Here is a 13,586-nt window from a genome sequence, read left to right on the forward strand (position 1 = left end):
TCCGCCATTCAATGAGATCATGGCTGATCATCCAAATTCAGTACCCTGTTCCTGCCTTCTCCCCATATCCCTTGATCCCTTTAGCCTTAAGAAATAAATGCAACTCCTTCTTGAATATACAGGTAGACTATCCTTTATCCGAACTTCCGAAAACCGAAACCCTCTAAAAACTGAAAGTTTTTTCGTTCAGCGTAAGTCGTGCGCACGACATGACCAGAGTGGCGCACGACTTACGCTGAGCAGGGCAGAGGGTCACTGAGTTCCCTCCTGGGTAGGAGATTGCAGGCCGAGCCGGGCAGTGTGAAGGAGGTATACCAGGAGAGTGAACCCAACAATACAGTGGCCCGTCCGATAGCTGCAGCGGCCTGTCCGATATTCTTTTCTCCCCCCCCCCCCCCCACCCCCGACCCCCGACCCCCACCCTTTCGGATAAGGGATAGTGTATCCTTTATCCGCACTTCCGAAAACCGAAATCCTCTGAAAACCGAAAGTTTTTTCGTTCAGCGTAAGTCGTGCGCCGACCCCCGCCGACGCCGACCCCCCCGCCGACCCCCACCCCCGACAAATTTCCCAGTCTTATAAAATAACTTCTGAAATCCGAAATTTTCCGAAAACCGAAACACGGCTGGTCCCGAGGTTTTCGGATAAAGGATAATCTACCTGTATTTAATGAATTGGCCTCCACTGCCTTCTGTGGTAGAGAATTCCACAGGTTCACCACTCTGGGTGAAGAAATTCCTCCTCATCTCTGTCCTAAATGGCTTACCCCTTATCCTTAGACTGTGACCCCTGGTTCTGGACTCCCCGACCATCGGAAACATCCTTCCAGCATCTAGTCTGTCTAGTCCTGTTAGAATTTTATAAGTTTCAATGAGATCCCCTCTCATTCTTCTAAACTCTAGCGAATATAAGCCTAATCGACCCAATCTCTCCTTACGTCATTCCTGCCATCCCAGGTATCAGTCTGGTGAATCTTCGCTGCACTCCCTCCATGGCAAGAACATCCTTCCTCAGATAAGGCGACCAAAACTGCACACAATACTCAAGATGTGGTCTCACCAAGGCCCTGTACAACTGCAGCAAGACATCCTTGCTCCTGTACTCGACTCCTCTCGCTACGAAGGCCAACATGCCATTTGCCGCCTTAACCGCCTGCTGCACCTGCATGCTTACCTTCAGCGATTGGTGCACAAGGACACCCAGGTCTCGTTGCACTTCCCCTTCTCCCAATCTATTGCCATTCAGATAATAATCTGCCTTCCTGTTTTTGCCACCAAAGTGGATAACCTCGCATTTATCCACATTATACTGCATCTGCCATGCTTCTGCCCAATCACCCAACCTGTCCAGATCATACTGGAGTTTCTCGGCATCCTCCTCACAGCACACACGCCCACCCAGCTTTGTGTTGTCTGCAAACTTGGAGATATTACATCTAGTTCCCTCATCTAGATCATTTAAATATATTGTGAATAGCTGGGGTCCTAGGTCTGATCCCTGCAGTACCCCACTAGTCACTGCCTGCCACTCGGAAAAACAGCCGTTTATTCCAACTTTTTGCTTCCTGTCTGCCAACCAGTTCTCTATCCAAGTCAGTACCTTGCCCCCAATCCCATGTGCCTTAACTTGACACGCTAATCTCTTATGCGGGACCTTATCGAAAGCCTTCTGAAAGTCCAAATACACCACATCCACTGGTTCTCCCTTATCTATTCTACTAGTTACATCCTCAAAAAATTCCAGTAGATTAGTCAAGCATAATTTACCTTTTGTAAATCCATGTTGACTTTGTCCGATCTTGTCACTGTTTTCCAAGTGCTCTGCTGTTACATCTTTTATAATGGACTCTAGCATTTTCCCCACTACCGATGTCAGGCTTACCGGTCTATAATTCCATGTTTTCTCTCTACCACCTTTTTTGAATAGAAACATAGAAACATAGAGATAGGAACAGGAGTAGGCCATTCGGCCCTTCGAGCCTGCTCCGCCATTCAATGAGATCATGGCTGATCTTCGTCTGAGATCATAGCTGATCTTACCAGTTCAGTACCCCGTCCCCGCCTTTTCTCCGTAACCCTTAATCCCCTTAGCCTTCAGAAATATATCCAATTCTCTCTTGAAAATATTTATTGAATTAGCCTTCACAGCCCTCTGTGGCAGGGAATTCCACAGGCTCACCACTCTTTGAGTGAAGAAATTCTTCCTCATCTCTGTTTTAAATGATTTGCCCGCTATTTTTAGACTGTGGCCCCTGGTTCTGTGCTCCCCGGCCATTGGAAACATTCTCTCTGAATTCAGCCTGTCCAGGCCTGCCATAATTTTATATGTTTCGATGAGATCCCCTCTCAATCTTCTAAACTCCAGTGAGTACAAGCCCAAACTATTTAATCTCTCTTCGTAGGTCATTCCCGCCATTCCAGGTATCAGCCTGGTGAATCGCCGTTGCACTCTTTCCATGGCAAGAACATCCTTCCGCAGAATAGTGGGGTAACATTAGCTACCCTCCAATCCATGGGAACTGTTCCAGAATCTATAGAATTTTGGAAGATGACCAGCAATGCATCTACTATTTCTAGGGCCACTTCCTTAAGTACCCTAGGATGTAGATTATCAGGCCCTGGGGATTTATCAGCCTTCAATCCCGTCAATTTCCCTAACACCATTTATAATGGAAGTTAGTAACTTTGTACCACAGATGCTGGTCCACGTTTTGTATTAGTAAGAAAGTTAGAATGTGTTGTCTTTTGTTATTTTTATCCAGTCCAGTTTTTGAAGAGAGGTGAATCACATGTTGGCATGTGATACATTCCAGTATTCGGTATACATAGTAAGGGGTTCTCTCTTATCAATATTTACCTTAACAATTGGGCAGAAAAGGGTGCACTCTGGATTGTGGGGATGCAAGGTGTCCTTACAGGAGTGATTGCTGATACTGAACCCAGGAGCATATCTAGTGCACAAAACCTAAAAATGTGACAACTTGAGATATGACGGATCTGTTATCCATCAGTTGTTAAACTCTTGAATTTCTAGCCAACCTGACAAGCTTGTGGACCAAACATGAACCCTGGAACTTTAAGAGGGGGTCTGAGTGCTGGGGCTAACTATTAATTGATGAATATGAAACCCATTCTGGTGTGGTAGCGAGTTTACGTCCGTTCGGAAATCTCACTCCAAGAAGCCATGAGGACGGTCTCTGGGGGAAGGATGGAGACGTATAACTTAATACAACTTTTTCTGATTGCAGTTCCTTGAGAAGCAGGACTGCGAGCGGATACACAACATCCGTAATGCTATGTGGGTGCATGCCAATCAGCTCTCCCAGGACTGCGTGACCAGTGATGAGGTAAGTGGTTATTGCTTTCTCACCCGTTTCTGATTCGTGCTTCCTTTATTTTTAAAATTCCTCCCCCACATTTAATTCAATTTTATGGGATGTGGGCATCGCTGGCAAGGCCGGCATTTATTGCCCATCCCTAATTGTCCTTGAGAAGGTGGTGGTGAGCCGCCTTCTTGAACCGCTGCAGTCCGTGTGGTGAAGGTTCTCCCACAGTGCTGTTAGGGAGGAAGTTCCAGGATTTTGACCCAGCGACGATGAAGGATCGGCGATATACTTCTAAGCCAGGGTGACTTGTGACTTGGAGGGGAACTTGGAGGTGGTGGTGTTCCCATGCGCCTGCTGCCCTTGTCCTTCTAGGTGGAAGAGGTCACGGGTTTGGGAGGTGCTGCCGAAGAAGCCTTGGTGAGTTGCATAATTTCTTGATGAAAAGACAGACAGCTGACTTACTTCTTCAAAGGCAGCGTTGTTGTAAACTTTGCAGTGGACTTGCATTCAAATGACTGTTAGGTCCTTGGTTGCAAGACAAAGGAAGTGAAAAGGGTCAGAATGAATCCTATACGTGGCGATAAATGACGTGCCAACGAGATGGGCAATGTTACCTTGGTGGGTTGTTAGCTGTGAATTCAGACCAATCTTTTTTTTCCCTTTTGATGCCTTCTTCATCTTTCTTTCGGCGTCCTCTTTAGATGTATGAAGAAATCCGGAAGGTGCTGGAGCAGTGCAACATACAGAAAGACCTTGAATTCTTCATAGACTTGAAAAGGACCGGTGACACCCCACCAGGTAGCTCTGGCCCCTCGGGCAGGAGGCCATGGTACAACTCGGGATAAGCGCTGTGCACTTTAGTAGAGTTTGTGAAGGACTGTTGAGCACACTCGAGGTTTAGCTTGCGTAATGAGGTCAAGTAATAGTTAGCCCCAGCACTCCGATTTCCTCTTAAAGTTCCAGGGTTCATGTTTGGTCCACAAGCTTGTAATGCAGAACCTTCCCCCCAATCCAGTTGGGCCAAGGTGAATGACAGATCCTGTTGGAATGTTTTGGGTTTGTTCATGAACATCTGAATGTGACCAATTACCTTGGCTATGGATGCGATTGTCCATTTGAAAGTAAAGGCAAAAAGGGCCTCAGTGGGTAACTTGTTGCCTGGGTTATGCTGAATTAGCTGCCCGTTCCTGGACTTGTAGTGAATCAGCTGATCGCAGGGGGGTTGCTGCAATTAGCCTCGGTGTCCCTGGGTTAGTGAGGGGGAAAATGAGCCAAGGTTCCTGCTACTGATCCCGATCCAGTGACCACTGCTGTAATTGCGCATGTGTGTGTGTTACATGAGGACAGGATTGGGATGCGACACCTGCAATGGTCAAAGGAGCTGCAGGTGCCTGTGGAACCATAGAGCAGCGAGAGTAAGCACCTTCGGGAGAGAAGGGTAGACAGTTGGGTGGTTGGGGCGAAGCAGGCGCTCATATGTTTGTTTTATATTAGCCTCCAACCATGGCGGAAATGCAGCAAATGGAGTGATGGTGATTGGATGCAGGCTCTGGGGTCTCCGCTGTAAGCAGTGCGTCCTCCACAGAGAGGGAGGGATAGGTAGAGATTCACCCCCAATGTCCAGTCTCGCTCAGCAGGTGTAGGTTGACATTGACAGAGGCCTGGGAGCGGGTCTGGGAGCGAGATCGTCTGAAAGAGTGTTTGCAGAATAGCAAATGGGGAAAGAAAAGGTTATTTTTTTGGTTTACAATAACAAGCTGTGCGTTATTCCATTTCTTTTATTCAGCCACCATCCTATATGAGAATTATTACAGCGGGCAGAGAGGGCTGCCTCAGAGTCGGGTTCCTGCGGTCCCGAGGTGAGACCTGTAAATAGCAAGTAAAGAAAAGGGCTTTCAGACAACATCATTGTTTATTCCCTCTGATCTAGTTCCTTCAATCTGTCCCAGTGTCTATATCCCGAGGTGGGAGAAAGGAAACCCTGTAAAACCAGGCTCCTTCTCACCACAAATGAGACCAGTCTCAAATCTGACAACATATTGTGTACAGTACATGGTCTCCCGTGAATTGAGGATATATCTCATCCTGGGCCGTCGCTTTCAAACTGGAAACTGATCAAGATTTGGGAAAATGATTTTTAATTTGGTGGTGCAGGATGGGTAACGGTGAGGAGCTGGTGCATGATGGGTAACGGTGAGGAGCTGGTGCATGATGGGTAACGGTGAGGAGCTGGTGCATGATGGGTGACGGTGATGGTGTTGGTGCAGGATGGGTAACGGTGAGGAGCTGGTGCAGGATGGGTAACGGTGAGGAGCTGGTGCAGGATGGGTAACGGTGATGGTGTTGGTGCAGGATGGGTAATGGATGGGCTGGTGCATGATGGGTAACGGTGAGGAGCTAGTGCATGATGGGTAACGGTGAGGAGCTAGTGCAGGATGGGTAACGGTGAGGAGCTGGTGCAGGATGGGTAACGGTGAGGAGCTAGTGCAGGATGGGTAACGGTGAGGAGCTGGTGCAGGATGGGTAACGATGAGGAGCTGGTGCATGATGGGTAATGGAAGTGTTGGTGCATGATGGGTAATGGTGAGGAGCTGGTGCATGATGGGTAACGGATGGGTTGGTGCATGATGGGTAACGGTGATGGTGTTGGTGCATGATGGGTAACGGTGAGGAGCTGGTGCAGGATGGGTAACGGTGATGGTGTTGGTGTAGGATGGGTAATGGTGAGGAGCTGGTGCATGATGGGTAACGGATGGGTTGGTGCATGATGGGTAACGGTGATGGTGTTGGTGCATGATGGGTAACGGTGAGGAGCTGGTGCAGGATGGGTAACGGTGATGGTGTATGATGGGTAATGGAAGTGTTGGTGCATGATGGGTAACGGTGATGGTGTTGGTGCATGATGGGTAATGGTGAGGAGCTGGTGCATGATGGGTAACGGATGGGTTGGTGCATGATGGGTAACGGTGATGGTGTTGGTGCATGATGGGTAACGGTGAGGAGCTGGTGCAGGATGGGTAACGGTGATGGTGTTGGTGTAGGATGGGTAATGGTGAGGAGCTGGTGCATGATGGGTAACGGATGGGTTGGTGCATGATGGGTAACGGTGATGGTGTTGGTGCATGATGGGTAACGGTGAGGAGCTGGTGCAGGATGGGTAACGGTGATGGTGTTGGTGCAGGATGGGTAACGGTGGTCCAGGATCAGCCAGGAAATGCAGTCCTGTCGATATTGTGACAGGATTGGTAGCCATAATGAATTAGGATCATGACGGTTGTAGTTTTTATACACAGTGTCATTATTGCTTATCTTGGTATTCTACTGCAGTACATGATTCATCGATCTCAAACAATGTGTCAAACATGTTGCATAATCAGGTCCCTACTTCGGACCTTCTTATCATCGTTGGGCATTGTAAGCACAGGGCAATAAGAAACAAACAGTAAATAGATGCCTGACTCCTCTGATGTATAGTAATGAACCTCACAGACCAGGAATTTCCCATTTTCGATCTTTGGTTTGTACTGAGTGAACGGATTTCAGCTGTGGTGGTGATGATTGGCTTCTGTGTCTCTGGACTAGGATGGAACATACGAACATACGAATTAGGAGCAGGAGTAGGCCACTCGGCCCCCCGAGCCTGCTCCGCCATTCAATAAGATCATGGCTGATCTGATTACTCCACATTCCCACCTACCCCCGATAACCTTTCACCCCCTTGCTTATCAAGAATCTATCTACCTCTGCCTTAAAAATATTCAAAGTCTCTGCTTCCACCGCCCTCTGAGGAAAAGAGTTCCAAAGACTCACGACCCTCTGTGAGAAAAAAATTCTTCTCATCTGTCTTAAATGGGTGTCCCCTTATTTTTAAACAGTGACCCCTAGTTCTAGCTTCTCCCACAAGAGGAAACATCCTCTCCACATCCACCCTGTCAAGATCCCTCAGGATCTTATATGTTTCAATCAAGTCACCTCTTACTCTTCTAAACTCCAACAGATACAAGGCTAGCCTGTCCAACCTTTCCTCATAAGACAACCCGCCCATTCCAGGTATTAGTCTAGTAAACCTTCTCTGAACTGCTTCCAACGCATTTACATCCTTCCTTAAATAAGGAGACCAATACTGTACACAGAAAAAAGTACCAGCCAGGCTTCCTGTTCCTAGTTGTTGGGCAGTGATCGCTAATGAAAAGCGTGTATGTGGATTTTGGGTGTCGACAACATAGCTAGCCAACAATCACTGACTATCCTGCTCACATTCGGTGAGTTACCAGAGGTTTGCTTGTGCATGTGGAACTGGACCACAGCATGAATTGTTTCATTCAAGAGAAGAGGGGAGAAAAAAAGAGGGGAAAAAAATAAAAGCTTAACCGGAAGTTTGAGTCAAAGAACAACTGAGGGCGACATACATAAAGGTGTAGTCTTCATTTCCTAATTCAGATCATGGTGAGATTTAACTAATTAATTAATAATGTAATGATGGATGTTATTGTCAGTGTATTCCAAAGTTATTTTGGACATAATATTTTGGGCTTGTGAGAGAGAAATAACTCACAAATTTCCTTTTTTTTCTTCAGACGTATGACTGTGCCAAACCCCGAGAATTCAGCATGTAAGTAGCTATCCCTACACATGGTTAATAAATTATATTAAAGTCACTAAGACATTCAATCAGTTCTCCATAAGTTGTTTACCGTCATAAACTTGAGGTCATCCAAAACTCGGCTGCCCGTGTCCAAACTCGGTTGCCCGTGTCCTAACTCGCACCAAGTCCCGTTCACCCATCACCCCTGTGCTCGCTGACCTTCATTGGTTCCTGGTTAAGCAACGCCTTGATTTAAAAATTCTCATCCTTGTTTTCAAATCCTTCCATGGCCTCGCCCCTCCCTATCTCTGTAGTCTCCTCCAGCCCCACAACCCCCCCCGAGATATCTGCGCTCCTCTAATTCTGTCCTCTTGAGCATCCCTGATTATAATCGCTCAACCATTGGTGGCCGTGGCTTCAGCTGCCAAGGCCCTAAGCTCTGGAATTCCCTGCCTAAACCTACCCGCCTCTCTACCCCTCTTTCCTCCTTTAAGACGCTCCTTAAAACCTACCTCTTTGACCTGCCCTAATATCTCCTTATGTGGCTCGGTGTCAAATTTTGTTTAATAATGCCCCTGCGAAATGCCTTGGGATGTTTTACTATGTTAAAGGCGCTATATAAATACAAGTTGTTGTTGTTTTTAGGCCTCATGCTTGTCCCTTATTATTTGGGCAGTAGGGCTGATGGTGCCGGGGTGGACAGGGTTTGGGTGGTCATTGCCACAGGAAGTGTCTGTTATCAGTTCAGCTGTAGATTTGAGCAGGAAAAACGTGTAGCAGGAACCCAAGAGGTCTGTTGGTAATCAGAGTGTTCCATCCACAGGGATAAGAAACTGAGAAAATCTGTTAGAGTGATTTGACTCCGTGCGTGTCCACAGCAAGACTTGTCTCTGTGGGTCTCGTGCTGTCAGTTCTGCATTATGTTAACAATTTTTCAAAATAATCCTTCACAATTCTAGCTTTGATTTCACTATCTACAGCTGAACTGATAACAGACGCTTCCTGTGTAAAGCCATCACGTGGAAGCGTAGCCTTGTGTCTTTTCAGCACTTCTTAAAGGATTGGAGAGAAAAGTGAATCCGTGTAATTAATTAAGAGACTACAGAAATAAAAACAGAAAATGCTGGAAATACTCGGCATGTCAGGCAGCCTCTGTGGAGAGAGAAACAGTCAACGTTTCGGGTCATCCAAGTGACTTGTCAACTCTGTTTCTCTCTCCACAGATGCTGCCTGACTTGCTGAGTATTTTCTGTTTTTATTTCAGGTTTCCAGCATCTGTAGTATTTTGCTTTCGTTTAAGAGACTGCAGATTTTGGCTTTAGTTGATGCTTTGTCGATCTTCTTGGGCAGGAGGCGTTTCAATGTCCTCAGCTCTCTCTTTGCTTATTCCCTTATTGCAGGTGAGCCACAATATGCCACAGTTGGAGAAAATGATTACAGATTCATTCGGCACCATTAGCAGGGTAAGTACGTCATGCTTTCCAGTTTTCTTCTTTTTTTTTCTTCTCTTTCCTGTGGTAGTAACCATTGTTCCTGGTCTCTGGTACCTTTCCCAAATGGTCATTCTTAATGTGTGAGTCTAAATAATGAGCATCAACAACCTGTTGAATGAGGAGGGCATCAGCTGAGGTCAATCTCTATCTCGCCCATACTTTCCAGCAACTCATTAGATAAGGATCAAGCACGGGCCTAGAACAGAATCTGTGGAACTCCACTAGGCCAGTGTTGTCCAATACATTAGCCACGTGTGGCTAATTGGGAATCCAGATATGGCTAATTGTATTTTTGATTAGTAAATAGAAAATGAATTTGAGGCACCGTTATTGGGTATGTGACTCAATAATCACATTTTCACGGCATATCTATGTGTAGCTTTACCCTTTTTTGTGCATTGTTGGTAACCTGGTGAAACAAAAAGCTGTGCGAGTGTTTTTTGATTGGTGTGTGTACTTTACTTCCTTGGTTACTGCTTATTGCTTTTCTGCCAAAATGGTGTGTAACACTGGTGAAAACGTCAGACTTCAGCACCATGGAAACACCAGCATCACTGTATGGAGAGAGGCGCGGTCATTGTGCTCAGTTCGGCCAATCGGAATAACCCCTGCAGGCAGGCCGACAGAAGAAAGCAAGCCCAACCAAGGATGCGGCATGTCAAAGGGCAATGGGGCGTCTCATTGTGTGCGTCACAATCTCGCCAATCTCTCTGAAGTCAAAGTACCACTCACAACTGCTGGACAAAAAAACGACAAGCTGGACTAAGATGTTCCAACTAAATACATACTTTGGTTCTGTCTTCACAAAGGAGGACACAAATAACCTCCCAGAGATGTCGGGGAACATAGGGTCTAATGAGAGGGAGGAACTGATAGAAATCAGTATTTGTAGGGAAATGGTGTTAGGGAAATTGATGGGATTGAAGGCCGATAAATCCCCAGGGCCTGATAATCTACATCCTAGGGTACTTAAGGAAGTGGCCCTAGAAATAGTAGATGCATTTCTGGTCATCTTTCAAAATTCGATAGACTCTGGAACAGTACCCATGGATTGGTGGGTAGCTAATGTTACCCCACTATTCAAAAAGGGTGGTAGAGAGAAAATGGGGAATTATAGACCGGTAAGCCTGACATCGGTAGTGGGGAAAATGCTAGAGTCCATTATAAAGGATGGAATAGCAGAGCACTTGGAAAAAAATGACCGGATCGGACAAAGTCAACATGGCTTTACAAAAGGTAAATCGTGCTTGACTAATCTACTGGAGTTTTTTGAGGATGTAACTGGTAAAATAGATAAGGGAGAACCAGTGGATGTGGTGTATTTGGATTTTCAAAAGGCTTTCGATAAGGTCCCGCACAAGAGATTAGCGTGTAAAATTAAGGCACATAGGATTGGGGGCAAGGTATTGACTTAGATAGAGAACTGGTTGGCAGACAGAAAGCAGAGAGTTGGAATAAAAGGCTCTTTTTCCGAGTGGCAGGCAGTGACTAGTGGGGTACCGCAGGGATCGGTCCTTGGACCCCAGCTATTCACAATATATATTCATGATCTGGACGAGGAAACTAGATGTAATATCTCCAAGTTTGCAGATGACACAAAGCTGGGTGGGCGTGTGTGCTGTGAGGAGGATGCCGAGAAATTCCAGTATGATTTGGACAGGTTGGGTGATTGGGCAGAAGCATGGCAGATGCAATATAACGTGGATAAATGCGAGGTTATCCACTTTGGTGGCAAAAACAGGAAGGCAGATTATTATCTAAATGGCAATAGATTGGGAGAAGGGGAAGTGCAACGAGACCTGGGCGTCCTTGTGCACCAGTCACTGAAAGTAAGCATGCAGGTGCAGCAGGCGGTTAAGAAGGCAAATGGTATGTTGGCCTTCGTAGCGAAAGGGTTTGAGTACAGGAACAAGGATGTCTTGCTGCAGTTGTATAGGGCCTTGGTGAGACCACATCTTGAGTATTGTGTGCAGTTTTGGTCGCCTTACCTGAGGAAGGACGTTCTTGCCCTGGAAGGAGTGCAGCGAAGATTCACCAGGCTGATACCTGGGATGGCAGGAGACATTGGGTCGATTGGGCTTGTACTTGCTGGAGTTTAGAAGAATGAGAGGGGATCTCATCGAAACTTATAAAATTCTAACAGGACTAGACAGACTAGATGCTGGAAGGATGTTCCCGATGGTCGGGGAGTCCAGAACCAGGGGTCACAGTCTAAGGATAAGGGGTAAGCCATTTAGGACAGAGATGAGGAGGAATTTCTTCACCCAGAGAGTGGTGAACCTGTGGAACCCTCTGCCAAAGAGGGCAGTGGAGGCTGTAGTGTATGTACCCGTCTACCTTTAAGAGAACTATTGTATGTAACCGTCCACCTTTAAGAGAACTACTTTAGGTGTTGCACTACTTTGTTGGCTTCTGTATACTGTAATACCGACGGTGACCACACCGGTATATAAGTGCTGTGTCAGGATTTATTGGGCAGATTCGCCCTGACCTTCGAATAGTAAAGTCCTGTTTTAAGTTACTCTGGTAGTCTGTGTATTAATTAACTAAACAACCCACAGACTTTACAGTGGCGACGAGTCCGATCGTACCCTGCGGCAACAATACTTCCGAAGCAGTTAACGAGCGTCGAGAAGAGGCAACCGCCCTCGTCATTCTGCTGGGAGAAAACTCGAGTCTGCAGAGCTGGAAAGGAGGAAGAATTCAGAGACAAAGACTTCCATCAGCAACAGGCACTGACTGTCCCTTCTGCCACGGTGAGGAGTGAGCCAATCAGCACGAGAAGCAAGCTGGCCACGGTGACTGTGAGTAAGGGAAATGTAAAAAGAATAACTGGAGGATAAGGGCGGTGCACTCGACCACGGTCGCGGGGGAAAGGAGCCGGACAGAAGTCGGGCCCAGAGGCGCTGAGACTGGGGCAGCGTGGAGCAAGGAAGCCGCAGTACAGACAGGCTGGGGAAGCAACGGCGTCGTGAGACAGCTAGACCGCGACCGGCGAAAAAGGCCGGGCAGCGACTGAAGCCACGAAGCGCTGCGACCGGGAGCGTAGGCGCGGGAAGATATAAAAACTCAGCCGCAGCCGGGGAGGGAAGCACCGGACTGCGAGAGGGCTGGGAGGCGCGATTGGGAGCCGAGCGAGCGGGAGAGGCAGAGCCGACCAAGGGAGACTGAGCGAGAGCCAGTCCAGCGGCTGAAACTGTTCGCCGTCAACGGGGTGTACCCAGCACCGGTAGAGCCGAGCGAGCGGGAGAGAGACAGAGCCCGAGCAAGGGGAACTGAGCGAGAGCCAGCCCAGCGGCTGAAACTGTTCGCCGTCAACGGGGTGTACCCAGCGCCGGTTGCCCTGCCGAGAAAAGGGAAAGCACTGAAGCCGACGCGCAGGCTGTGAACCTGAAAGCCAGCGGCCGTCGCCCGTGGGGAAAGTGTACCCCTCCCGCCAGGGGAAGAAACGCGGGAAGCCGCCATTAGGCGGAGAAGAAGACAGAAGCGGGGAACCGCCATTGAAGTGGGCGGGGAGAGAAGATAAGCGCGGGAAACCGCCATTTTCGCGGGAACCGCCATCTTGAAGAAAAAAAAAAGAAAATTTAAAGAAATAATCCGTGGTGTTATCAGGAAGAGAGGAAGATGCCTAAGCGTGGTAACATCAACGATTTTAATTCCGAGGTAGAAGACTGGGCCACGTATGTGGAACGCATTGAGATCTATGGTGAGGCCAATAAAATAGAAGAAGATGACAAAGCTATAACCTTGCTAAACTCGATGGGCGCGAAGACATACGGGCTCTTGAAGCATCTACTAGCACCAGCTAAACCGGCGGATCAGACTTTCGATGATATTGTTGCTGTCCTGAAGGATCATTTTAACCCCGCACCACTGATGTTAGTGGAACGATCCAAATTTTACGCAAGAACGCAACGGAAAGAGGAAAGCAACGCGGAGTACCTGATTGAACTGCGTAGGCTAGCGAAACACCGTCAGTTTAGGGAAAATCTGGCAGAGGCACTCCGAGACAAATTCGTGTGCGGAATGTCGAAGGAAGAAACACAAAAATGACTGCTCGAAGAGAACGATCTTACACTTGATAAGGCTGTCCTTATTGCTGCATCGAACGAAGCCGCAGCGAAAGGAACGGCGGAAATGCAGCTAAAGGCAGCAGCACTCAGTGTGCAGCAAATTACTTCGG

General features: G+C 47.5%; 1 protein-coding gene across 4 annotated transcripts in view; it reads left to right on the plus strand.

Moving 5' to 3' along the window:
- Positions 1-13,586, plus strand: part of pstpip2 (proline-serine-threonine phosphatase interacting protein 2) — a 200,708-nt gene that overhangs the window by 154,759 nt on the left and 32,363 nt on the right. For 3 of the 4 annotated variants that reach the window (XM_085975407.1, XM_085975406.1, XM_085975409.1), the window contains exons 10-14: positions 3,248-3,346; positions 4,027-4,123; positions 5,112-5,184; positions 7,903-7,937; positions 9,311-9,373. In XM_085975407.1, coding sequence (XP_085831533.1) covers positions 3,248-3,346; positions 4,027-4,123; positions 5,112-5,184; positions 7,903-7,937; positions 9,311-9,369 — 363 coding nt within the window. In that variant the 3' untranslated portion in view covers positions 9,370-9,373. Of the gene's footprint in view, positions 1-3,247; positions 3,347-4,026; positions 4,124-5,111; positions 5,185-7,902; positions 7,938-9,310; positions 9,378-13,586 lie in introns of all 4 variants that reach the window. The other variant, XM_085975408.1, reaches the window with a different exon arrangement.

This window comes from Somniosus microcephalus, chromosome 2 (genome assembly GCF_052327205.1).
Source record: "Somniosus microcephalus isolate GS21.2 chromosome 2, FLI_Smic_1.0, whole genome shotgun sequence".
NCBI classification, from domain to species: Eukaryota; Metazoa; Chordata; class Chondrichthyes; order Squaliformes; family Somniosidae; genus Somniosus; species Somniosus microcephalus.